Source organism: Pongo pygmaeus, chromosome 16 (genome assembly GCF_028885625.2).
Source record: "Pongo pygmaeus isolate AG05252 chromosome 16, NHGRI_mPonPyg2-v2.0_pri, whole genome shotgun sequence".
NCBI classification, from domain to species: Eukaryota; Metazoa; Chordata; class Mammalia; order Primates; family Hominidae; genus Pongo; species Pongo pygmaeus.
The window spans coordinates 63,418,680-63,445,288 of NC_072389.2; the positions used below are offsets into that span (position 1 = coordinate 63,418,680).

The 26,609-nt window shown below is 38.7% G+C and overlaps 1 protein-coding gene across 2 annotated transcripts in view; it reads right to left on the minus strand.

Moving 5' to 3' along the window:
• The window catches only part of ALDH1A2 (aldehyde dehydrogenase 1 family member A2), a 118,959-nt gene extending 92,624 nt beyond the window's left edge, over window positions 1-26,335 (minus strand). The window contains exon 1 of one of the 2 annotated variants that reach the window (XM_054449996.2): window positions 24,990-26,335. In XM_054449996.2, coding sequence (XP_054305971.1) covers window positions 24,990-25,106 — 117 coding nt within the window. In that variant the 5' untranslated portion in view covers window positions 25,107-26,335. The remainder of the gene's footprint in view (window positions 1-24,989) is intronic. The other variant, XM_054449998.2, reaches the window with a different exon arrangement.
• Window positions 26,336-26,609: the final 274 nt, after the last annotated feature.

Consider the following 26,609-nt stretch of genomic DNA (forward strand, 5'->3'; position numbering starts at 1 on the left):
ACTTTCGCCATTTCATTTCATCTAGATAACAAATTTACGATGTAGGCATTATTTCCTGTCTAGAGGAATAAGCTAAAGTTTATAATGTAAATCCAAGTTCACACCACAAATAATTGACAGGGCAAAATCTTGAACCTTTCCTCTCAACATCTATGGCTGTTCCCCCTCTCCTCTGCTAAGATGTAACTTTAAATTAAAGATCTATATTCTATTGGGCCAAAGATAGCAGAAATAATATAAATAAGAAACTTACTATTAAGTCAGAATTGAAAACCAAATTAAGCAAGAGAATAATAATAAATGTTAACATTTGCGTGCTTACTATTTACAGGCTCTAGACACTTTTTACACATATTAACTCATTTAATCTTCACATCCACCATATGAAGTAGGCTGTCATGTTTGTCCGGTTTATAGATTAGGAAAGTCAGGCACAAAAACTAAAATGAACTTCCTCCCAGTTAGGAACACAGTAGAGGAGGATTCAAAATCTAAATAGTCTAGCACCTTAACCTCAGTCCTAGATACTAGTATGTGAAACAGGGTGGTGCCCTGGTGCAACTTCCTTCATGCCACATGACCTTCAAGTGGCTATCTATGCCATTTCAAAATAAATTAATCAAATGTGTTTCTTTCCAAAGGGTTAGATTCCTTTATAATCTGATCCCAAACAATCTCTCCAGTCTCATCTCTGGACACTCATCACCAAGTATCTATGCCTGCGTAACATTTATACAACACCACCATTTATGTAAATAAAACATATAAAGAAAAAATTACACTGTGTTTTCCATCAATAATATGTCCATATCTAAATATAGATTGGAGTGACAACCTGTAGGGGAAACCAGAGAACTTGCATAGACCAGTGTGTTACATGTACCATAAAATGAGGAGCATGATAACTTAAAATCTGTGGATCTAAGTCACTCCCTCGCTTAGTTCATTCAAGCTTCTATAACAAAATACCATAAACTTTGTGGCTTACAAACAACAGAAATTTATTTCTCATAGTCGTGGAAGCTGGGAACTTCTAGATCAAGGCACTGGCAGATTCAGTGTTTGGTGAGGGCCCACTTTTTGGTTCATAGATGCTGCATTCTTGCCGTTTCCTCACATGGTAGAATGGACAAGCTAGCTCTCTCAGGCCTCTTTTACAAGGACACTAATCCCACTCATGAGGGCTCTGCCCTCATGAACTAATCAATTCCCAAAGTTCTCATTTCCTAATACTATCACCTTTGTATAGCAGTCCTCCTTTATCCACGGGGGATATGTTCCAAGACTCCCAGTGGATGCCTGAAACCGCTGACAACAAACTACTGGTATAGTAATACATACTATGTTTTTCTCCTATACATACATACCTAGGATAAAGTTTAGTTTGTAAATAGGAACAGTAAGAGATTAACAACTAATAATGAAGTGAACTGCAACACCATATCGTAATAAGTTATGTAAACTTGATGTCTCTCAAAATATCTTACTATACTGTACTCACCTGACTGTGGAAAGCAAAACCATGAATGGGGTGGAGGGACTACTGTATTAGGATTTGAACGTATGATTTTTGGCGAGACACAAACATTCAGACTGTAGAAGTCCCAACCCCCTCTCAAATCCTATATTAAAACTATACCAATTTCTAAACATGACATCAACTTTTATGAGTCAGGATATTTGAACATACTGTTTCCTCCCTTCTTTAATTGACAGGACAGTAAAATCTTAGTCATCTTTCAAAACTGAGTTCAAATACGACCTCTTGGTAAAGCCTTCCTAAATCCCTTCATACAGAGCTAACTGCAGGTCCTCTGACATATACCTACCTATCATACTGTCCTGTAATACTTTACCTAAACCCCCACTGGATTGCTTGCTCCTTAAGAACAAATACTATGCCACTATGTCATCTTTACTTTTGTATAACCAACATCTACATAAGGAACAGTAGAATAGTAGATGCTCAATAAATGTTTCATAAGTATTGATATTACATAAGAAGCAAGTATGAATTAAAAACGTACATTGTTTCTTCCAGGTAAAAGCAAAACAATGTATGTTTTGAATTCCAGGAGTCAAGTTTCTTGAAATCCTAGAATCACTTTCATCTCATGTCCCAGAAAAGCTGTCTCTCAATCTACAGTGAATACCATCTCATTTATATTGTAGGCTTCCTACATTTTTCTTGTCTGAATTGAAGTTAAGACAAATAGTTTTTATCCAGAACATGATTCTAGATAAAGACACTGTGGTCACCAAGACTATGGACTTATTTACTAAAAAGGAGGCAGTGCCACTGGTATCCTGCTAAAGCCCTTGCAAATGAAGGTGGTTCACAAGGAACTGCTTTTCTCTGGGGCACTGGATCATAACACTGGAGTTCTCCTGAGTGACCTGCAGTCTGAAAGGCCAAATTGAATTGCAGTCTTCTCACCTGGCCACTATCAATGATGTCATTTTATAGTTTGTTATTTAAACTGACTGTGCATTAGGGGCTTATTTATAAGGGGATACCCTTATAAAAGTCTTATTTTCTTCTACAGCACAGGAGGAGGAGGAAAAGGAAGAGGTGAAGTTGCTTGTGTTTTAGTCCTGGTTTCATGCTAAGTATCTGGCAAGTCACTCAGCTTCTCTAGCCCTCAATTTCTTTGTCTGTGAGGATACCAGACTTGGTGACTGAAGGAAGGCTAACCATGGCACTTATGATACAAATCTTGTTTCCAGGCTCTTGACAGACATTAATAATGAATCGTGACACTTTCCAGCTAAACTTTTCTGAATACTTTTCAATACGGCACTTCAGAAAGCTACTATCAATCTTATGGAAGATGTCATTTATTATTAAATCTATTGCCATCCCTTACAACCCTTGAGTTCTAATATTCTGTACATCTGGGTTAGTGGATATAGAACACACGTGGCCACCAGTGGGCGCTCAATAAGAAAGTTTATCAGAAGTTCTGTGATAACATAGGTTTGATTTGCTCCTTCTCTAAAGAGTGTACGTTAACATTTCACAGCCATTTGAATAACAGAATCTCCATGACTGCTGCAGAGTACGCCCTCTGCATTCTCAAATGTGACCGCCTTCTTTTCCATATGTCTAACATTTTAACACACAATGAATATACTACAAAGACATCATTTGAAATGGTCAGATTCAGGTGGAAAAGAGTCCTACAACAAACATTTTTAAACCTATGCCAAGTCATCACCAAGAACAGCTGGAAACCCTCCCTCCCTGCCAAAAAACGGTTTTAGTTTCCTGTTGTGAAATTATTCAGTACACCAAGATCATACCTTAACAGCCAAGTCCTATTAAAGCACTATTTTAAAATGCTCTAATGAATGAGAATCTTTTTCTCGGTCTAAACATAGTAGAGGCTCCTTTGGTTAGGAAGAGACAGATTCACAGAGCTGTACAGGGTCTTAGATATAATCTCTGCAAATCCAAGTGTTAGATAAATAAACTTGTCAAAAGAAGTCCAATGGCTTGACCAAGGCCACATACCTCCGGTTAGTGGCAGAATAAAGAATGAACCACCCCCCCCCACAAAATCCTGATTCCCACCCTCAGTGCTTTTTCTAAATTTAATTTTTGCTGACGTCTATTTGAAAAGAGGACTTGATGGCTGACCAGATCTGAGCGATCCTTGCTGCATCTCTATCATGATGCTTCTTTTTTATTTAAGTTCTGGGATACATGTACAGAATGTGTGCTTTTGTTACATAGGTGTACATGTGCCATGGTGGTTTGCTGCACCTATCAACCTGTCGTCTAGGTTTTAAACCCTGTGTACATTAGGTATTTGTCCTAATGCTCTCCCTCTCCTGCCCCCCACCCACCGACAGGCCCCGGTGTGTGATGTTCCCCTCCCTGTGTCCATGGGTTCTCATTGTTCAACTCCCATTTATGAGTGAGAACATGCGGTGTTTGGTTTTCTATTCCTGTATCATGATGCTTCTTAGACACTGTTCAGCACAAGGAATTTTGTTTGAGTCCTTTTACTTCAGCACAATCAACACAGGTGCCAGTAAAATAATTTTTCATTTTCTTTCCTGAAAGCAAAATATGTTAGGGAAACTGTTGATTTATACTCCTAATGAAACACTACTTAAGAGATGAGGTCCTGGGACACTATCTGCAGTCTTCCCAGGTGCAGAAGCAGGACCTTCTGCCAGAGGACAGTCAACAACCAGACTATTACAATCCTCAAATAGAAAATTATTTTCCTAGGCATATTAAGGAATAGCTTTGTGCTCTTACAACGAACAGGACTATATTTGAGGATTCAGGAAGAGGACCTCAAAACCAATCCCTATCATAATGACTTCCCAGAGGAGGGCTGGTTTTGGATGAGCAGAGGGAAAAGGGAATGGCCAAGCTAACTGATTTAGGAGCTGGTTACAATTTCATGGCAACAAAGTGAGTCCTTTTTCATATGTTCCCTTCTCTGTAGAATCTGGGTATCCCAGACTGAAAAAGAAAAGCACATCAAATGCCAAAGTCTTTATAAAATGGTCACTGCTCAAAGGGCTAATATCCATAATCTACAAACAACTTCAACAAATCTACAAGAAAAAAAACAAACAACCCCATCAACAAGCGGGCAAAGCATATGCACAGACACTTCTCAAAAGAAGACATTTATGCAGCCAACAAACATATGAAAAAATGCTCATCATCACTGGTCATTAGAGAAACGCAAATCAAAGCCACAAAGAGATACTATCTCACACCAGTTAGAATGGCAATCATTAAAAAGTCAGGAAACAATAGATGCTGGAGAGGATGTGGAGAAACAGGGGCACTTTTACACTGTTGGTTGGAGTGTAAATTAGTTCAACCATTGTGGGAGACAGTGTGTCGACTCCTCAAGGATCTAGAACTAGAAATACCGTTTCACCCAGTGATCCCGTTACTGGGTATATACCCAAAGGATTATAAATCATTCTACTATAAAGACACAGGCACACGTATGTTTATTGCGGCACTATTCACAATAGCAAAGACTTGGAACCAACCCAAATGTCCATCAATGAAAATGTGAAACATATACACCATGGAATACTATGCAGCCATAAAAAAGGATGAGTTCATGTCCTTTGCAGGGACATGGATGAAGCTGGAAACCATCATTCTCAGCAAAGTAACACAAGAACAGAAAACCAAACACTGCATATTCTCACTCATAAGTGGGAACTGAACAATGAGAACATGTGGACACAGGGTGGGGAACATCACACACCCAGGCCTGTCGGGATGGGGGGCTAAGTATGGCACATGTATACCTATGTAACAAAAATGCATGTTCTGCACGTGTACCCTAGAACTTACAGTATAATTAAAAAAGAATATGGTCACTGCTGTTTGGCCCAGAATTTCTTCTTCCACCTAAGGGAATTAAAATAAAAATTCATAATGTTACTTTATTAGAGACACTCCACACATGCATTTGAAAAAAATCTGTAAGTACAATTTCCTTTTGTCAATATTTCAAAGCGTCTTAGATTCTGGGCACCACGGCAGGAAATGTCATATATTTTCTTATCTCAGCAATTTCACCTTCCTAGTAGAATGCTTTTAAGAACTCTAATAAGGACAATACTCCCTGCAACAAAGGCTTTCTGCCAATAAGAAATGTCCCTTCCCAAACCACAAAGGAATAGATATCTCACGGTCTCCAAGGAAGGCAGTGTGACATGTGAATGGTGCAGATGGTTGTATTCCTGTGTTATAACAGTAAAGATCATAAAGTTGGGCTTTTTGAAAGCTAATTAAAAGTGACTACACTGGTTTATACAATTTTACTTTTCAAAAGAGAGCATCAGGATAGCAAGGTAACAAGCAAGTCTGTTCCCCCAAGACAGGTGTAGAGTTGCTTAATTTATTCAAGCTTGATGGTTAAATGTTACAAGGGTCATGTCTATGTATGTAAAACACAGTAAAGAAAAATCAAGAAATTCTTTAAAGATTGAGGTGATTAATCTTGTATGTATTCCTTCATCTTCCTCATAGAACAACCTAGAATGGTGGAGGTAGAGTTGAAAGATCTGCATTTTAATGCCAGTCTGCCTTTTGCCACTTGTGTAAATCCTGAGCAAGCTATTAAACTCTCTGAGCTTCGTTTCCTCCTCTGTAAAAACAGAAATAAGACCTGCCTACCTTACAGAGCTATTGCACAGTTAGAGAGATAAAATGTGAAATGTGCCTGAAGTATAGCTGGTTAAAATGGGAGTTTCTTCTCTCTTCCCTAAGTTCTTGAAGAAAGGTCTGCTGGCTTCATTTGGTTTCCCCCACATCTTAACAGCACTTAACATGCAGTAGGTGCTCAAAGGATATAATAAATCATGTTTCTAGAAAAAGAAGTGGGGCTGGGATAAGGAATTAAGACTGGCTGTCAACAGCATCAGATTCTTCTAAAAGTTGCTTTAAGTTGCTGTATAAATCTCAACAGTTATCTGGATAAAGATTCAAAACAGTGGAACTTACTAGCCATACAGCCTGCCTTGCTTGGCCACTTTTGCAACAGGAAAACAAGAGAGGACAAACTAGGCTTATCACACTTGTCAGCCCACAGCAAAATGGCCATAACTATATAGGCAGGCTGCCATGGATTTTCTAATTGGGGAATCTAAAGCCTGAGGAATTCTCAAAGCAGCAGGTATTGATAGGAGTTAGGTGTAAATAATTTCCTATCCTCAGTGAATCTTTGACACAAAGCTGCCATGTTTTATTTCAGTAATAAAACGTTTTGTTTTTTTAATAGTAAATGCTTCAAATGATTTGTATTAAACTCTGAAGTAGATTGTAACTTGGAGAGTTAAATTTTACTCAACTTGCCATTAAACTGTTTTCATTTCTCATAAGAGAGTACCAGATAGCAAATCAATATCCAGATTGATTTATATGAAAAAGTTTAGTTAAACAACATAAAGAAGTAGTTTGAGGACTTAATGGTAGTTATCTCCTTTTACATGATTGTCCCACTGTTTCTACTTTAAAGAGATTTACGAACAACCAAAAAAATGGCAGCGCTATCATTTACATATAGATCATTTAAAAAGCTGTATTGATGATCATCTCAGTATGGCACTCTGTAAGGTTAGTGTCCTTTAAACATTATAATCAAAGGTAATATTTTTAACTTTGAAAAAAAAATAGCCCCACCTTATTTTACTTCTAATTAAGAGTCTACCTATATAGAGTAAAACGATAAGGCAAGTGCTCAGATCATTTAGAGAAGGGGAAAAAACTTCTTCCTGAAATGGTTATATAGTTAGAACAAGAGTGGTTCTGTTGACTTCCATTATTCATTCGCTTTGCTTCACGCCAAAACATCTGGCTAAAAAGTGAAAAAACACCCAAATGGCATTGTATAGAAAAAACACCTAGATGATTGATTGCATTTTTCACTTTAAAGTCAATGTTTTGATATTATAGGGACATGGGCTTTGTTCAATAAGTGTAATCTTTTACTAGCAAAAAGCATGGTTTTAGAAAGCTTGCTTTGAGAAGGACTAATTTATCAATTATAATTTTAAATCAATTAACAGTTTTAAATAATGGACCCAATATTGCAGGCCCTGAACCCCACTTATGCTGAGTCCTAAGCTGAAAGTCAGGAAAAAGGAAAAGTCTTCACTAGAAAAGGCTGCTAACTAGACTGCTCAAGTATTCAGACAGCACAAGGTCAAAAAAAAATGTAAAACTAAAGGTAACATTTTAAAACAGCTTTAAAATACTAATAGAAAGTGATTGTGCCAGAGTAAGCAGCTGGGTATTTTAAAGTAAGTGTTGTATGCCCAACACATTGTACTAATGTGCAATGATTACACAAACTGTGTTAATGTTGTAAATGGAAATAACTTAGGACATTAACAGTTAGATAGCCAAGATCCACCTAGCTTCTCACATATCCATCCAACCTCAAGGTCTGCTTCTGAAAATGAAAGGACACTGATGAGACTACAGAGACAAAAGATCATTAGTCGTGTTCCCCAGAGGGCAGTTTGGTCAGCCTTTGATGAACAAGGCTGGATCCAAATGAATTGAGAAGCGAAGTATGGATGGGGGATCCGCCCCTTTCCCAGAATGATGCTGCTTGAGATATTCAGTGCTATTTTGGGTCATTCAGATTAAAGCGTCCAGGTGAATTACAGGGACCTATGATGCAGACCTAGTGTTCCATTTGACTCAGGATTCCATGGGTTACAGCAGGATACTCCCACAACAGATCTAAAATGTCCAATTTTCCCAGTCTCCCTTAATCAAATGACAGGTATGACTAACACCTGAGCTGAGTCTCATGGAGGTCTTCTTGGATTCTATTTTTTAAATGTTTAAAATCTTAATACTTTGTTAAGGTATAATAATAAGATGTAAGTATCTGATGAGTTTTAGCATATGTACACCCACCCCCACAGTCAAGATAGTGAATATATCCATTCCCCACCCCACCCCACAAATTTCCTTGTTTCCCTTTGTAATCCCTCCCTCTTACCCGCCCTGACCCTCACATTCCAAACAACCAGTGATCTGCTTTCTGGCACTATAGATTATTTTGCCTTTTCTAGAATATCACATGAATGGAATCACATAGTAAGTACCCTTTTCTGTTCTTTCACTCAGCATATTTTACAATTTATCCATGTTGTTGAATGTATCTTGTGGTTTGGTTTTCACTGCTGAAGAGTATTCCATGTTAGGAATATACCAAATCTTCTTTAACCACAAAAATTTGATGAAGGTGTCCTAAGATCCAGTTGTGCCTCTATTCCTCTCACATGATTTCTTAATGGGTCATATTCCTACGTGTACAAAGATTGCTAGATGGTGTGACTTAGATGTGTCATTTAAACTTTCTGTGGCTCAATTTTCTCATTTGTACAATAAGATAATAAAAACCACTTTATTGAGTGGTTGTAAGGATTAAATAAGGTATTGGATTACTGAAAAGCCTAACATAGTATGCACTGAGACTTTTTATTCATTCTGATTTTGAATATAAGCAATCAATTCAAGGCAATTTATGAGTACTCTTAAAAAGCTAGTCACTCCTTGTTCTGTTTGAGTATTCATTCACTTACTCTCTGTTGCTACTAAGACCCCTTTGCCAAAACAGCAGAGACAGATAGGGTGGGGAGAGAGGTAAAGATGGTGAAGGCCATCCAACACACTGGTCTCCCCAAATGTCTGATCGCTACCCATTTCTGACACTGCCATGGAGACAGGCTAATGCAGGCTGGTTCAAACATGGTAGGGCTGCCTGGCCCTGAGAGGGTCTGAACAGCGGTGTGGGAAATGCACTTTGAGAGAAGAAAACTCAAGAGAAATGGCTTTTATTTCCCTCCCTGTCTTGAAAACTGAGAATGTAACATGATTTCTTTTTGTCTTCTGCTTGGAAACAAATGTTCCTCTGCCTAACTTCCCTAGGTTCAATTAGTCTTCTGTCTTTCTCAGAATTCAGCCTGTTCATTTGCAAATGGAAGACATCAGAAAGGCTAGTGGGTGTGAGTGTGGGTCTTGAGGGGGAAGGGGGCTGAAGTGTTTATTTTCAAAGCCACGGGGGTCCCCATTTGAAAAAGCACCCAGCTTATCTCAATGTTTTTGTTTGTATGATTTTGAATTAGAAGGTTGGAGCAATTCATTTAGGAGATTAAGCTGTTTTTACAATGGGCTTAGTTGCCCTATTTATTCAATAGTATTGCTAGGGTTAAAAAAAAAAAAGTCTTTCTACTGTGCTCTTCATTATTCCAGTGCACCAGTTTTAAAGAATTCCTTGGTTTTTGCTGTTAATGCTAGTTAATTTTACATTAAAATGACGTTTATTAACTGGTCACAGATAAAAATCACCAATGATTTATCTAACAGTTTAGAGCTGTCAGTTTTAGCAAATAAAAATATAATTAAATATGAATTTCAGAAAAACAGTAAATAAAATTTCAGTTTAAGTACGGGAAATCATAGGGTATACTGATACTAAAAAAACTAATTTATTATTTACTTAATCTTCAAATTTCACTAAAAATCATGTATTTTATCTGACATTCCTACCACGTCTACCACGTTTTCATGGATGTTGTATGTGTTCCAAGAATGGCAAGTGAAAACTAAGACAAATTCCATTTCATTATTGCACTTAAACTTGCTCCCTGCAGAGGCAAAGTACTTCATCAACCAGAATATTAATTTCCAGTTTATAAACAAATAAAGTGATAATTCAGCAAAGCAAGTGAATTTGATACACAGGTTAAGACCTAGTTCTAGTCACTAAAGCCTATTTCAACTAAGGAAATTTTTCTCACCACAAAAAAAGTAAAACCAAAAGTAGCAACTAGCATCTTCAGTTGAATTAGAAGTTAATGTCTCGAACCACTATGTTTAAATGTGAATATCATCTTTCATTTATGCTGCAAAGCAAACATCTGTGCAAGGAAGGGCTCAAACACCCCAGTGCGTATCCTAAGGTTGAAGAAGCCTTTGAACCAATAAATGAGTGATTTCTCCACAGGAGACTAAACATTTGCTTGTGACAGTAAACAAAAAGCTGAATTTTATGTAGCACAATCATTTTTACATATCTGTTGATATAAATAAAGAAGAATTATTGAATTTTTTTCTGCCAAATGAAAAGGTTTGCACTTGACTCAGATCTTAGCAAATAATCGTGTTTAAAGAATTAAATTATTCCTTAAATGTGACGCTTCCTTTTATCCCAGGAACTGGATTATAATATTATTTGCAGTAAATCATTCCTAAAGGACCCTGACTTAATAAACTGTGATGATAAACTAATAAGCCTAATTGTGCACAATTTATAGAGTTCATTTTAAAATCACATCTAACATTTTGAGAAATTTTTGTAGATCTTAAACTTAATTTTCTTTTATTTTTTTTTTAGATAGGCAACTTCCCTGAAAAGAAAAAAAGAGGAAAGGAGACAAATGAAAAGCTCAAATTTGGTCAAGATCCCTATTTGCCATTTAAATACAATATTAGAAAACTCTTGCTAGGACTTCATTTTGAAATAAACCTCATGTTGGAGGTCAGTTCTGCTAAGAAATACCACTGAAAGCTGCCACTTGACCCGGAATTCCTCTACAAGAAAAACTAGCCATAACTACATGAGAGGCCTATATGAGAAACTGCCAGAATGTCAACTTCATTTGCGGTGGCCCCATATGGCCTGATCACTCTCCCTGGCATGATAAATCACTGGCAGAATTCTTACCTTCCTACGTTTGATCTCTGCTCAGCAAGATGTGGTTTTGATGTGAAGAACTCCAGATCTCTTAGGTCAGAGACAAATAGCAGTGGCACTGACCTGCAAAGTGCTAAGTCTCTATTAGACTCAAGTGAAAAGCTGTAAGCTTCTGACAAGTTCCCTTGCCACCACGCTTCCCCACCCTCCATGGTTTTCATGAGCTTAGCTTGGCAGGAAAGCTGCTCAAATGGTCTGGAGGAGAAATGACAACAAATATTTTCTGCCTACTACTATTACAAAGTATTAAAATCAATTTTCACCAAGACTCAAAGGAGGACGTCTCTTGGGAGTCATTGCTCTAATTTCTAGCATGGTAAGTCCTTAGCAAATATGAAACATTTTGATTTCCACTGGATCTTTATGACACTGCTAGCCACTCATTTATATTACGAGAATCATTAACAGGGATTTCTGTGGACTACTCTTTGGTAACTATGAATACATTGTTGAGACAGTATTTTCAACAAAATTGTTTGAGTGCAAATTTTCGGCCCTAAAAAGACTACAACTAAATATGCAAGCAGTTCAGTATTGTCTTTTAGATGCCCATAATCCCAAGTTCTGGGCCCAGGAAAGTAAAGAGTTCTAATTAGTCAGGGTGGGGTAAAGAAATCTTATAGCTTTTCTAATCCAACACTTTTAAAAAGTAGGTGGATTAATTAATAAGCATCTCATTCTGGTCTCTCGTTTTATAAGTAATAAAGCTGTTACCAGGATTTATTTATTTTTTATTTTCTTTATTTTTTGAGAGGGAGTCTTGCTCTGTCGCCCAGGCTGCAGTGCAGTGGTGCAATCTCGGCTCACTGCAACCTCTGCCTCCTGTTACCAGGAAATTTAAGTGGCGTACCCAGTATCACAAAGCATTTTCATATTTCCAGGTCCCATTATAGAGTAGATAATAAATGATCAAGTTATTTTGTTCATTCGCTAATTCAATAAGTATTTATTCAATGCCTGCATATCCAAGAAACTGTTGAATGAACATACATAAGTGACAGAGCTGGGGTCAGAACATGGGTCTTCTAATGCCCTCTCCATTGCCTTGTTCACTGCTCTGCAAGGTACTCTGAAAGGTTTCTATTTCAAAGGAAGGGGTAAATGTGTGTGAATGAAGCAGAAGAGTTTTCCAAAGTGGATGTGTGTATACCTTCTTTAAAGGAAGCACGTGAAAGAAATTTGTTTCAAAACACTTTACCTTGGAATTCACTTTCTAGTCCTGGCATTTTAACTATTAATGACTCTGCAAATGAAATCAGACAATTTATTGTCTAGTATGTATTCATTTATTCATTCATCAAACACAAAGATGTATGGACCACACTGTGTCAAGGCAGCCATGATATCGGCTCTCATAAAAATTTAAGTCCAAGAAAAAAATTAGTCTACGAATTAAACAGTAATTGGATCTCTTGGAGTGACATTATAAAACACACATTACTTAACAGTAATAATAAAGTTTGAAATAAACATAAAATGCCACATTTAAAATGCTTCTTCTAAGAGACTTTTGTATTCTGAAGTCATGTGTGCCTATCACTGAAAATGACAGCAGAAATACTCCAAAAATCGTAAAACTAAAATTGGTGTGGAATTTTAGTTCACTGAAATTATGAGGTGTTCCAAACAAGCAAAAAGCTGCTATCATTTTAACAGCTGCATTATTTCAACAGTTGTCCCCTTTACACCACTCAGAATTAGACACTCATAAATAAGGCCCTCATCTCTGTAGCAATAAGTTAGTGACTTTGCAAGCGTTCAGTGAAAGCAAAATGTTTGGTTTGTTTTTTGGCTAAGTGTACTTTATGTACCCCTATTTGTGCATACATGCCTATACTAAATGCTGAGCAATAATCTTTCTCCTTAAATCAGATCATCAAGAGTTCCAAAAATCACTGTTTTGTGTACTTCTTTTCTAAGCCTTCTCTTTTTCTCTGTTGGAATTCCTGGTAATGATACCAGAATGTGGGCAAACCTCATTAGTCTCCCTGCTGTTTACAAGACAGGATTTATGCTCAATGTGCTGAACACAATGACACACATCACTAAATGGCTACAACTACCATCCAGGCTTTAATCGCAGAAATTTTTCACTCCGTACAAATACCTAGCAGCATGGAGAAACATGGAAGAGCAATTACAGCCAACACGTGTAGTCTTTTAAGAGTACACCAATAAATACCCATTTGTGAAGGTTAATTTAATGCAACCCAGGCTGTTATCTGGAACAGTATATGTTGCCAATTCAATCCATTAAGTAATTACTAAATTCTCAAGAGGGCTCCCAGAAGTCAAATGTGGTTATTCCAGGTTCATTGCTTCTGGTCTCCCAAAGGACCATTTAGGCCAACAGCTGGGAGAGCCAACTACAAAGGTTCCCAGGCATAACTAACCATTTCATGAAAACAGGTAAATGAGTCTAAATGAGAAATAAGAGTCATCAAGTGCCTGTCCTAAGAGAAACACCAAGGGAAGCAGAAGAGAAGCACAAAAGGGGAGGAATAAAAAAGGAGAGAAAAGGCATAAGTTTGGGAAGTAAAAAAAAGAGATCTGTTCTCTCTAAAAGTGAAGTCAGAGAAATCTGGAGATTGTAAGATCTGGCTTAAAGGAGACAACCTTTCAGCAGTTTCTTTAGAGAGGATTTTTCAATCATTTATAATGAAACATTAATTGTGCACCCCAAATGCCACCCCTTTGTGTTGCTGAAACTCAAAGTTTGAGTACTGCATGAATTCCGCTATTCTGCCTCCCCACTGAGATTACAGGTAACAGAGGGCTCTGATGGTAATTAAGCCTTAGTAAGATGATTGCTCATAAGCGACAAGATGGAACATACCCACCCAACTCTTTCTGGAAGCATCTCTCTCACAGAAATTATAGCCCAGTTACACAAAATGATGGCCCACTGGGGCACAGAAAGCATTAGAAAGAATGTAAAATATATTATCCTCAATAGCCTCACACATCCTCACTCCCAAGTCAATCTTAACAGCCATAAAAAAGGAAAACACTTTTTGAATGCAAACAAAACAGACCAAATAAACAGGTGTTTTAGGGCAGTGGGTGACTACACAACCAATGAGGATCGAAAAACATAGTTCTTTATCATAACCTAAATAATCACATATTTCCAGGTGATGTATACCTAAAGTGTCAAATTGTGTCAATTCTCTCCCCTTTTTTTTAATTCATACTCCCATTTTTGTCTGGTTGGAATTGTTGCTTATGATAGCTGCGGACAATACTGAGTGGAATTAGACTTAGGATCTGAATGAAATATGGGATTCGTAGTTGAGGAACTGGGCTTGGGGTTTCCTATAAAACACTCAGCAAGGCTTTAGGTTAATAGTCCAAATTGTATTGTCTTTGTAGTGGTTATTATGTTTGTCCTTATTGTTACGAGTAGGGAAGGAGGAGTATTGAGTCCTGGAATTGCCACCCACTATTGCTATTGAGCCTGAAAAAACTAACTTTAATATGCTTGATTTTCTCACTTATAAAATGAAGATATTAATATAATATCCACATCGTAGTGTTGCCCCAAGAATTTAGTGTAATCATATGTGAAAAGTACTTTGAATATTGTAGTATTAATAATAAAAGCCGTAGCTATTAAAATATAACAAGTATTCATTAAGAAAACATTCTTGCAGTTTCTACGTTGTTAGACATTGAGCTACGTACTTCAGAAACACCGTGATAAATAAGAGTTTAGAATCTAGTACAGTTTAGAAGTAGGGAGTTACACAGAAAAATATAATACAATGCAAAAACTCTACCACTGAGAAGTGCAAATAAGTAACATGAATGCTCAGAGAATATACATTCTTTATCAAAAAATAAGTGTGTAGCCAAAATTGTCAGGTATTATATGTAAGTATATACACAAAAGGGGTAGTTTTAATTTTAAGGTTGGAGAATTTCACACTTCCACAATATCCTCTTTAAAATTAGAGATACACATGCATGAACCAAATCACTGATGAAATTCAAACACAAAGGTAAATATATACACCAGCTTTGGGTTTAGAACTTAAGTTAAAATGTTAACAAAATAAGAAGTAATGTTATTTTCAGACCTGGTACTTAGGAATAATTTAAATTCTCTTCACTAACAGGATGAAGTATATTATTCTTGAATAATGTAGAGTTATTCAAGAAAAAGGTCTTTCTTCTAGAAATTCTTTTTAAATTATTTGCTACCTATCCATGTTTTCTCCAAATCTATCAGCAGCACAGAGTAAATAATTCATCAATTTATCTTGACCCTTCAAAAATGAGTGTTGTATGTGTGTGAGAGAGCGTGAGCGCACATGAGCAAGAGTACAACCACAGCTAACATTTAAGTACTTATTCTGTTCTAGGTAATGTAAGAAAGGTAGGGAAATTAAGTCTTGACATGAATAAGTTATAATAATCATGTTATCCTAGAGTTTTATACAGTGGCCGCCTAGAGGTAGGTTTGTGGAACACAGCACTGTTCTTAGTTTAGGGAAACTAGTACGTATTAAAACCATCAATCAAAATAGAACCAGTTTCTCCTATTTTCCCATTATAGAGAAGACCACACTTTCTAGACTTCCTAATCTGATTCCAAGACTTCAGGGAATACAATTTTTAAAAATTATTTAAACATCAATATTGTTTGACTTTCCAATGCTACATCATTTGTCTTTAATATTTATTATTGTCCCCATGCATAAGCAATTACCAAATCCAGGAGGTAAATACAGAAATGCAAAAAGCAAAAATAAACTTTCAGAAGACTACAAAAAGAATGCCTTGAAAAATCTGGAATAAGAATACATTTCTGAAACAGGACTCTAAAGGAAAAATCCTTCTTCCTTTGCATTTAAAACTGTATGACAGTTACACAAGAAAAAGAAGAGGGAAAGTTACAAGAGGAAAGAAAATGTTTGCATAGTAAATAACTGATAAAAATTATAATCCTGAATACATTTATAAAAACTGACAACAAATCAGTAAATACACAACATAGAAAAATGACCAAATGATAAATTAGCCAAAGGAGGAAAACCAAATGGCCAACATGAAACGATGCTCAATCTCACAAGAAATCAAGGAAACACAAATCAAAGTAGCAATGAGATGCCATTTCACACTTACCAGGTTAGCAAAATTTAATAAGTATGAGAATCTGAAGTATAGGTGAAAACGTAGACTAATGGGAACTCTGACACACTGCTGGTGGGATATACTGGTGGTGGAAACTAGTATAACCATGTTGGACAGAAATTTGGCAATCCCTAATTAAGTTGTAGATACATATACTCCATGAGCCAGCAATATCACTTTTAGGTATACATCCTAGATGCTCTCTCACCAGGTATATGAGGAGACATGTTCAGGAATGTCCAATACAGCATTACTACAATAACAAAATGCTGGATGTATCATAAATGTCAAGAGTAGAAACTAAAAATTAGGATATATTCAAAGAATGGAATACTTTGTAACAATTACAATGAATTAATTATAAGTATATCCAACAACATGGATGAATACTGAACATATTCTTAACAACCTAATCAAATTACAGAAGGATATATATATATATATATATATGGTACATATATATAAAACATTTATATAAAAGATGTTACCATGCAAAACAATAGCATATATTATTTATGGATACATACACCTATAGGGAAGATAAATGCCTCTGACAAAGGAAGAGAAAGAAGGAAATGGGGGCTTCAATTTATTTCTTTCAAAAAATTAGAAGCAAATATTGCAAAACATTAAGAACTAACAAATCTAGGTACAGGTACACACATTTGTTATATTACTGCTTTACTTTTCTGTATGATTAAAGCAATTCATTTTCTGTCAAATATGTCTGGCAATAGTGTGCTGTTCTTCTGCTCAGCTGGAAACATCTCTTTATCTTCTGAATCCTCATTCATCTCTAACATTTAGCATCTTCTATCATGAACGATAGCTACTGTGTGCATGACCCCACTCCACACCCAAATGGGAATCCTCTACCACCTCTTCAGAGCAGAGGCCACACCTATATATCTTTCTCTGCCAGAGTGACTCACAGTGCTTTATTCACAAATGAATAAATAAATTCAGGGAAGCACAAGAGTAGCTCTGGCTACAGCCAAAAATAAAAATGACCCTGAGATAATAAAAATTAAAATTAAATTTTATAATTAAATAATACAATTATATTATCAAACTGTAAAACACAGATGAGGCAGAATTCACCAGTTTCAGTTTTATTGGGGAATTTAACCAAACAGTCTCACACTGATTCTTCATCTTCTCCCAAAAAGGATTCTGTGAGCAAGTCCAATTTTCACACCTAGAAAAATAAGACTTTCAGTTGTTCTCCATAAATTCATATAGGCATTTCATAATTTCACCTTCCCAGGCAAAGCCTTCCCCTCCTCCTTCCCACCTGAAATCGTGCCACTATCACACACATCTCAGCCTGGAAATCTGGTATATGAGTGTTAGGAGTGAGAGGTGGGGAAAAGGGGAAGTAGGTTGTTTTTGCATATCTCGTGGGTTTGCTAAATAATTAGTGGGTTTCCTAAACTCACAATATTTCGCCAGATTCATTTACTGCGAGGTAATTCCATTCTTCTTGTGGGAAGAGTCACACAACCTATACCACTTTCTGACTGTTTAATCTTTAAGGAATCCCTAGAAATGATATTCAAAAAAAAAAAAAACCTAAGAGTCATTGGACTTGAAATTCAAAGTCCAATGAATAGATGGATGAAAATAATGTAAAATAAAATATATTAAAATATAACTTTTTAATATTTTGAAAAATGTATAATCAAGATTGGAAAGGGTTTTCAGATTCATGATATGCTAAATTCTTCTAGATAAGAGACAGGTGTTTCCAGTTTGACCTAAACAAAAGCTTTTCTCTTTCCAGAGTTGTAGTGATAAAGAAACACTACTTTGGCTCTCCAAAGGTCAGACAGTGATGAGGAAAGGAAATAGAGCAGGTAACTACTTCTGGAGGTAACAGAGCTGAACTGGAGTAAAAGAAAGGCTTCCTTCTATAATAAAAATTAGAAAGTTCACACACAGACATACTAATTTTTAACCACATTCTACAGAGGTCAATTAATCCCCACGTTTAGCCCCAGGGAAGTGTTGTTTAGAGCCCAGCAGAAGTCTAGGTGGTGAAATCACCCAATTATTATTCCAACTGGAATTTTCAAAGCCTGGAAGTGTTTTCAATCACGTGATCCAACAGAGACTTGTAAATAAACCTGCTGTAAATAAGCTCTAAGATTTTGAAGGAAAACAATTTAAACATAACTCAATCTTAAAGGCAGACAATAGAGAAATGCCAGTGATAAGTAATTCCCAATGTGCATAATCTCATATATTTAAAAGGTTAAATGAAATAGATCTCAAAGATACAATTAAAGGCAATTAAAAATTAACCCAGGTGACATTACAGCAATCACCTCTACGTGAATTAAATTTGGTGTTTGGGGGGAAATGAATGGCTTTGAAATTACCTGTCACAGTCAATAAAGAAATTAAAGAAATGCTAGGAGGGCTTTCAAAATAGCCACTGCCTGGTGCTTTTACTTTCTGGAAGGTGACTGCTCCTGGAAAATGCTCTCAAAATTCCATATGTTATCTTGGACAGTCAGGACTAGTAAAAGTTTCTTCGTTTTTAAATTATATAAAGTAAGATACCTTCCCACTGCCAAAAGGTATCTACCTTCTGAGAATGTCCTTGTATGCTGCATACTTCCCACATTTATGTACCAATATCTTGTCAGCATTTTTATCCTAACTACTTAAAATACCAGAAACGTCTATTTGCAACCTAGAGTTTAGGCTCAGCTAATCGGGCATACTGAAGCATATTCATGCTACATTTTGGCACAAATGTCAAGACATCTAATTTTATTATTAAAATACTGTCAGAGAAATTGCTTTAGTAACTTTTTAGTAAAGACAAGACCTTGGTGGAAAACCCTCCCAGGAATCCCATTTGGTAAAAACACAGTGTAAATATATAAGGAGGATTCCATAGCTACCCAGAATATTGAACTCTTATGAGTAATGCACATAATAAATGTAATAAACATAATTAAAAGAATACATAAAACAGACCTGTTTTATAAAACTTTGTTGATCATATAATTCTTTTTTTGAGATGAAGTTTCACTCTTGTCGCCCAGGCTGGAGTGCAATGGCGTGATCTGAGCTTATTGCAACCTCTGCCTCCTGAGTTCAAGTGATTCTCCTGCCTCAGCCTTCCAAGAAGCTGGGATTACAGGCGTGCACCACCACGCAGCTAATTTTGTATTTTTAGTAGAGATGGGGTTTCACCATGATTGGCCAGGTTGGTGTCAAACTCCTAGCTTCAGGTGATCCACCCGCCTCAGCCTCCCAAAGTGCTGGGATTACAGGTGTGAGCCACTGCGCCTGGCCAGTTGATCACATAATTCTGATCTTCCTTAAAATTGGTTTCCATTAATTTAGATCTCTAAATATATATATATATGGTCATCACTTTGCAAAAATGTAATAGAATTTTGGCTATCATTATATGCCACTTACTTTAACACACTTTTCATTTAGTCCTTTTAACCCCATAAAGTAGACACTATTATCTCAATGATGACAAATGTAGAAATTGAAACTCAGTGAAGAAACTCTTTAAGATGCCACACATATCTTTTTTTCTTTTTTTTGTGCTGTTGCATCCCTAGGACCTGGTACCATATCAGGCACTATGTGTCAAATAAATGTAACTGTCAACATAGCTAATAAGTACCTTTCTGACCAGGATTTGATCAAAGGCCTATTTTAACTCAGAGTCTCTCTTTTTCCAAATGAAGGAAGGGCATGCAAGTTTTTTCTAAAATGGGGGCTATATGGTTTCTGTGGCTCTGCCATTATAGTCAGAAAGCTGCCACAGAGTACGTAACTGAATGAGTGCAGTTGTGTTACAATAAAACTTTCTTTATAAAACCAGGCAGACAGTCCACAGTTTGCTGACCCCTGATACTGTCATTAAGATAACTAAAGAGGCAAAAACTCCCATCAGTATTTGTATTTTATTGTCTAACTAAGAAAGACTCAGAACTGATAACTCTGTGTGATGGGACTTGGGATATTTACTGATTTTGTCATGGTTAAATCATCGTGCTTCACCTATGCAACAGAGAACTAACTATGCATGATTTGCCTTTCTTAAGCCTGGCTATGAGGAAGTCAGACCTCACAAAACAGTCTCCTCAGAGAATCCCCTACTCTGAAACAGAAAAACTATCATTCATCATTTTATAGAAATAAAGAACAAGGAGTCCCTCAGCAAATGATAATTCCACATGGTAACATAGGCCCATGTAGTGGAAGGGATCAGGGCAGGACCCCAGGAGAATTATGTAATTCAAGTCCTGTGATGAAATTGTCCAGCTTCCCTGTGTTAAATGGAGATGATACAAACACCAAAAAGCTGCATAGTTATGAAAAAGTATTTTTTTAAAAAAAAACCTGAAGTCCTCTATTAACATGTAGTTTGACAATTTATGACCAAAACAGACAAGCTTGAGTAAAGGTTTGGAAGGATCTAGATCCACACCTATCTTTTAAGAAATTATTCCTGGCATAGGCAAGAATCTTGCCCCAGATTAAAAAAAAAAAATCTCATAGAAAAATCAAAAATAGCCATTGAAAGTATTAGAATGAAAAGCCACAAAAGGTAGCTCCTTCTTAAGAGGAGTAGACTAGTTCATATTTTCTCCATGGTTGCAAGAGAAGCAACACACAAAAAAAAAGATTTAAACTCCTTCCCTCAAAAAAAAAAAAAAAAAAAGGAACAAAACGACAAAAAAACAATGTGCCACAGACCGTTAGAAAAAGTGTATGGTGATGAAAACTATCAATTTTTTTAAAGTCAAGGCCAACGTCTTCCTCATGAATTATTCTATTTATTTCTACTCTCTCTCCTTCAAAAGGTTTTGCAAGGATCAAACAAGATATATATGAAAGTGCTAGGCAAACCATTAGGCCCTATAAAAATGTAAGTGGCATTATAAGTATTATCATCATCATCATTATGATTACATTGATAACTGAACTACTGCTGTACTAACAACCAATTTTTGGCACACAATTTTTCTAGTAAGACCCTAATCTCCCAGAAGACGGATGTTTCCAGTCTAACACAGTGAAAAGCACCCTTGTTAGGAACATGGCCACTCAAATGCCTTTTGAATTTAACTGAAATCGACCCCAGAAAACAGAAGTTTAAATGAATAAATAAAAATATAAATCTAGACTCACGATGCACATTAGCTCTGAGTTTTAAGTTGATTGCCTTTTTGCCTCTTCTATTTTAGCAGGTCAGTATGTGATAAATATCCCCTTCCTCCCTGTGTTTCAGCTCCATATAATATCAGATGCAGAAAAAAAAAAACGTAACTCTTTGTTACTGTTAGTTATGGGCATAAACTCTCACTGAAAAAGTGACCAACAGAAAGATAGCACAAGGATCTGGGGGAGGGAGGAAGGAAAGGAGAGACCTGTACAGCCAGAAGAGAAGATAGAGCCAAGAAAGAAGGTGGCAGTGGAATACACAGGGCAAGTTTCCAAAGACCTGGGAATCTGTTAAGAGATATCACCTGCAGTCAGGGGCAGTCAGTAAAGTGCTGAGCCTTGATTTTGTAATGTGTGTATTCCTATCATATCAGCTATACAAAATTATAAAAGCCAGCCTAATAAAATAGACAACTCAGAAAATTTTTAATTCATAAACACATCGCTCAAGGCAATCAGAATGCAGTCTTCTTAGGATACAAGGAGAGCACCATTCTCTTGGTACCAAATTGGTCCCCTCAATACTTCATGTTAGTTTTCACTCCTCCTTGACTAACACCATCTGTTTTAAAAAGCACATTCCTTAATAAGGGATCACTTCTAAAACTTGGGGTCCAGCTTGCTGTATTAGGGAAATAGAAATAGACATGTTCCAAAAATGGTATTGCCATTGATCACTGGTCTAATATGGATACTAGAATTTCTGAGTGGTAAGCATATTTTAAAAAATGGAATGTAACTGCCTAAAAGTCCATACAAAACCATGAGTTTAGCCCTTTCAACATCCTTAGGGAATGAACTTTAATTCTGGAGCATTTCCACTGGACCTCTGGCAGGCGAAGGCAGTAACTTTTAATTCTGGTCATCTCCCCCATTCCCTTTATTAAAAATGTGAAATACTTCTAGCAGAAGGAGGAAGTTGGAGCAAAAATACAGAAAAATACAAGATCACAAGAACAAAGTTTTCTAAGTGCACATTACTTGAAATTCTCACAGTCTGGTCATTTATTTTAAGTAGTGACTTTATGTGGGTCCCAATATCACACTGAAAAATCATACAGAAAGTCATATCCTTCACTAAAGACATATGTTTAGCAAGACAAAAAACAATAACATATTGTCTTATAGTATCATTTTCTGATGCAAATATTGTGTTTCTTTCAAATGTGATATTTAACAGGCCCTAAAGCATAATACTTTTGTAGCCATTACCCTTTTAAAATCCCCTATTGAATATGGTATCACTATCCTAAAGGACTGTCCATTCTATCTCGTTCACTCTTCTGTTTGAAATTGCCAATATAATTTCTCTCACTTCTGGTCATGTTAGTTTTTTAAAAACTCACTATTAATCTTATTTTTCCTTTAAGTAAAAAAATCATTACCCTGGGATACCAAAAGAGCAGCTTCTGCTCTTCACGTTTTAAAAAAATTACTGCTTGCCCACTATGCTTGTCTTAGAAAATTTAGAAGTCTCACTAAAGAGCTGAGGAGAAAAACTGCTGGGAATGCTCACAGATACCTGATTTTACAAGTTTTTGTGGAAAGAGCTCGCCTTTAGATTAGTGTTACTCAGTGTTTATGAGGGTTGTTTGTCAAGACAAAAATAAGGTACCTCCTCCCCACAAATTAAAGAATCAAGTTACAATCCATTATTTCATTTCTGATTGTTTTTCTTTGTATTAAGTGGGAAAGTGGATACTGGATAAAAGTTCCCCGAGCTAAACGACTCCACATTAAAGGCTCCAATTAGCTATAAATCAGTTGTCTTTCCTACTGGGGGAGAACAAGAGAGAAAAGAGAGAGGGGGTAGTTAGGGAGTAAGATAACTGGAAGAGCTTCCAAATTAAATTCTGAAAAACGTACCTATTGCATACCTAAAATTTCTTTCAGAGGCTGTTAGAAAAATCCCATCAAAAATAAGACTAAAATCAAACCTTCCCAAATCTGAGGGTTAGGTCTTTTTTCCTGTGTAGACCTTCCATTTTAAGACCTTTAAAAAGAGCCTAAAGAGGTTAGAGACCCTCATAAAACAAAACTTTTAAGCTGCATGCTTTCCCTGCTCGTTCCTAAACCCAGAGAAGTGCCACACATTGGCACTATTGTTATGCAAACAATGCCTAAAAGGTTATAACCATTAACGACCTCTCATTAAAACGGCTTTGAAAAATTTGTCACACCATCTAAAAAAGCTAGCAGGTACATTAAATCCATCTAAATCGACATTCAAAACAGAAATCGCCCTGATTTGTAACCAAAAACTCAATGCAAGTAAAATCTCAATATTCTGATGTTGTTTCTTGTATATCTCGTTCAACCACTAAGCCAGATGCAAACAATTTACTTCTCTACAAAATTTATCTTGTAAAAAAGCGCGATGGAATACATCTTTAATCAACCTTTAACCATACGCATGTGCGTCTATGGGTTTGCGTTAATTGGAGGAAGTTGGGTGTAGAAATTTATCGAAAGGACTAGAAAATCAAACCAGAGAACTACAAAATGAACTCCAAGAAACGTGGTTTTGAATCCCATCTCTCTCACCACCTCCCTCAAAATGTTGTAACATTACAATACTCCTATGTTTGTAATCGATCATTTTTTTCTATGTCGAATTTGTGGAAAGTAAATTCATTTTATATTAGGTAGCAGACGCATATTCTTTTTTAGGCGATGCAACAACAAAAATCCTGCTTAGCAAACACAAGATGTCAACGTTCGTTATAAAAAAAAAGTAAGTTCTTCAGTTCAAAACCGAACATACTAACAAATTTTAAAACTTTTTAAGCTTCCCAGGGAAACTGCCACTGCCTACAAAATTCACATGAAACGCTGACGTTGGAGTTACTGTACTTATCAGTCAGGTTTCCGTGAAATTTGTCAAACCGGCCAGAGCTCTGGTGTCTTGACAGTTTCTTACGGGAAAGCCCCTCAGCACCCTCCGGGCTGTGGAGGACCTGATTGGGACCAGCAGCCGAGCGGCCCCAAAGGCGGAGGACAGAGAAGCGACGGCCAGGCTGCGTGGCCAAGCTGACGGGGAACCTTGGCCTCCATCTGAGGATACTAAGCGGTTCCGACGCCTCCCCCGCGGCAGTCGGGACCGGGTGAATCGGACAGAAACCAGCCTCAGATAGAGTCCGGGGCAGGAGCCGTTGACGGCGGCCCCTCAGCGCTGCGCCTCGGGTTGGGGCAAGTCCCCAAGGCGTCCTAAGACCGCGGCGGGGCTTCAAACGCCCCAGTCACGAAGACAGGCAGGGGGCCCCTCTGCTGCGCAGGGATGACAGGCTGGCCCCGGCAACCCCGGTCCCCCGCTGAAGAGATCGGGGAGACCAAAGAAGGTTCTAGAAAGTCTCCGTGGACGAGGGGCGCTGGGCGGCCACTTACCTTGGTGTACTTGATTTCGAGGTTGGGCGTGGGCGACGGCAGGAGGTGCAAGGACGCCATGAGGGCGGCGGGGTCGGCCTTCACCTCTCCGGGCATCTCTATCTTGCTGGAAGTCATGGTGTCGGGCCGGGTGTCCCTAGCCCGCGGCGTGGGGCAGTGCGGGCTGTGCGCGCGGTCCGCGGCCCGGGGGCGCGCTCGCCTGTATATAGGCAGGTGTCAAGCTGGGGCTCTTCTTATTGGACGTGAGGGCCGAGGCGCGGGGGGCTGGTCCATCCTACCTAGGACGCCCGGCGCAGCCTCCATTTACATAAAGCCCGCGCCCCGCGGCCTGGACGCTTGGCGCCCACGGTCAAGTCCGCCCGACGCTTCCGCCCGACGCTCCCGCCCCCCGGCCGCGGGGACCAGCCCACGCCCACGCTGCCTCTACAGTCCTCGACGGCGGGAGCGTGAACTTGCGCCGCGGCCCGCGGGCCTCGGCCAGCCGGACTTGGTCTCCCGGTCACTGGGTCAGAGTCGGCGGGAGGCGCACTGCGGCCGAAGTCGAGCGGGGGTCGTGGCCCCCGGAAGCGGAGCTGGCAGGGGCTGGCGGAGACCGGAGCGGCCCGGTCGTGCTTCGGAGTGGAAAGAGGCCAGGAAAGTCCAGGCTGCGGAGGGCGGCTCCCAGGTCGCCCACGTTCCCTCCCATCCCCGTCCCAGGGCCCACCGAACCCCGTCCCCCTTCTTTTCCGGAGACCCGGGAGGGCGTCCTCCGTTCTCCTCCTCCGGGCAGGGGCGCCAGGCTCTCGGCAGCTACGCCCCCTCCCCCGACCCCCCGACTCCCCTCAGCCGGGCCGAGGTGCGTGGTGGCCAGAGGGTCAGGGAGAGGTGGCGGTGGGTGCGAGTCCCCCTCGCCCCGCGCTCAGAATGAGGATCCCTGCGAGCGGGTCAGCGCGGGGCGGCCCTTGCCAGGCGTCGCCCGCCCAGTTGCTGCCCTCTGCCGGCCGGGACCGCCCGGGCGGCTTGCGCTGTGGCGGGAGGATATGGGCCGTGATCATCCCCGGCTCCTCCGAGGAGCTGCGTGCTTCGTGGGCTCCTTCAGTTCTTCTCGGATCTCCTCTTCCGGCTGTTTCCCCTCCTCACCCAGCACACCGACAGAAACACTATTTTGTTTTTTCTGTTGTTCCTTACACGCTAAGAGCTATCGTCCCGCCAGACCTTAGGCTCATCTTACTGTCCCTTTGGGATTGAGCTTCCATCTCCCCCCTAATTTAAGTGTTTCCAAAGTCCAACAAGCTGCCCTCTAGTTTGTGGGTCAGCCTGCAGGTGTAAACCAAGAACCTAGAGACCCTGCCTCAGAATGGGCTTTGGACTCCGTGGACTAAATCAAGGCCACATGGAAAGACCTGCATAAGTCCCTTCCCTTCCTTACTCCTCACTCCAAATGTAAGCTTGACAGGGGCCTACAGTGTTGATAAACGCTTTTTCTACACTACCAAGCAACACTTTCTGATCTTTTTGTTTTGTTTGAAGAGACAGGGTCTCACTCCTTCACTCAGGCTGGAATGCAGTGGCGCCATCATAGCTCACTGTGATCTTGAAGTGGGCTCAAGTGACCCTACCACCTCAGCCTCCCAAAGTGCT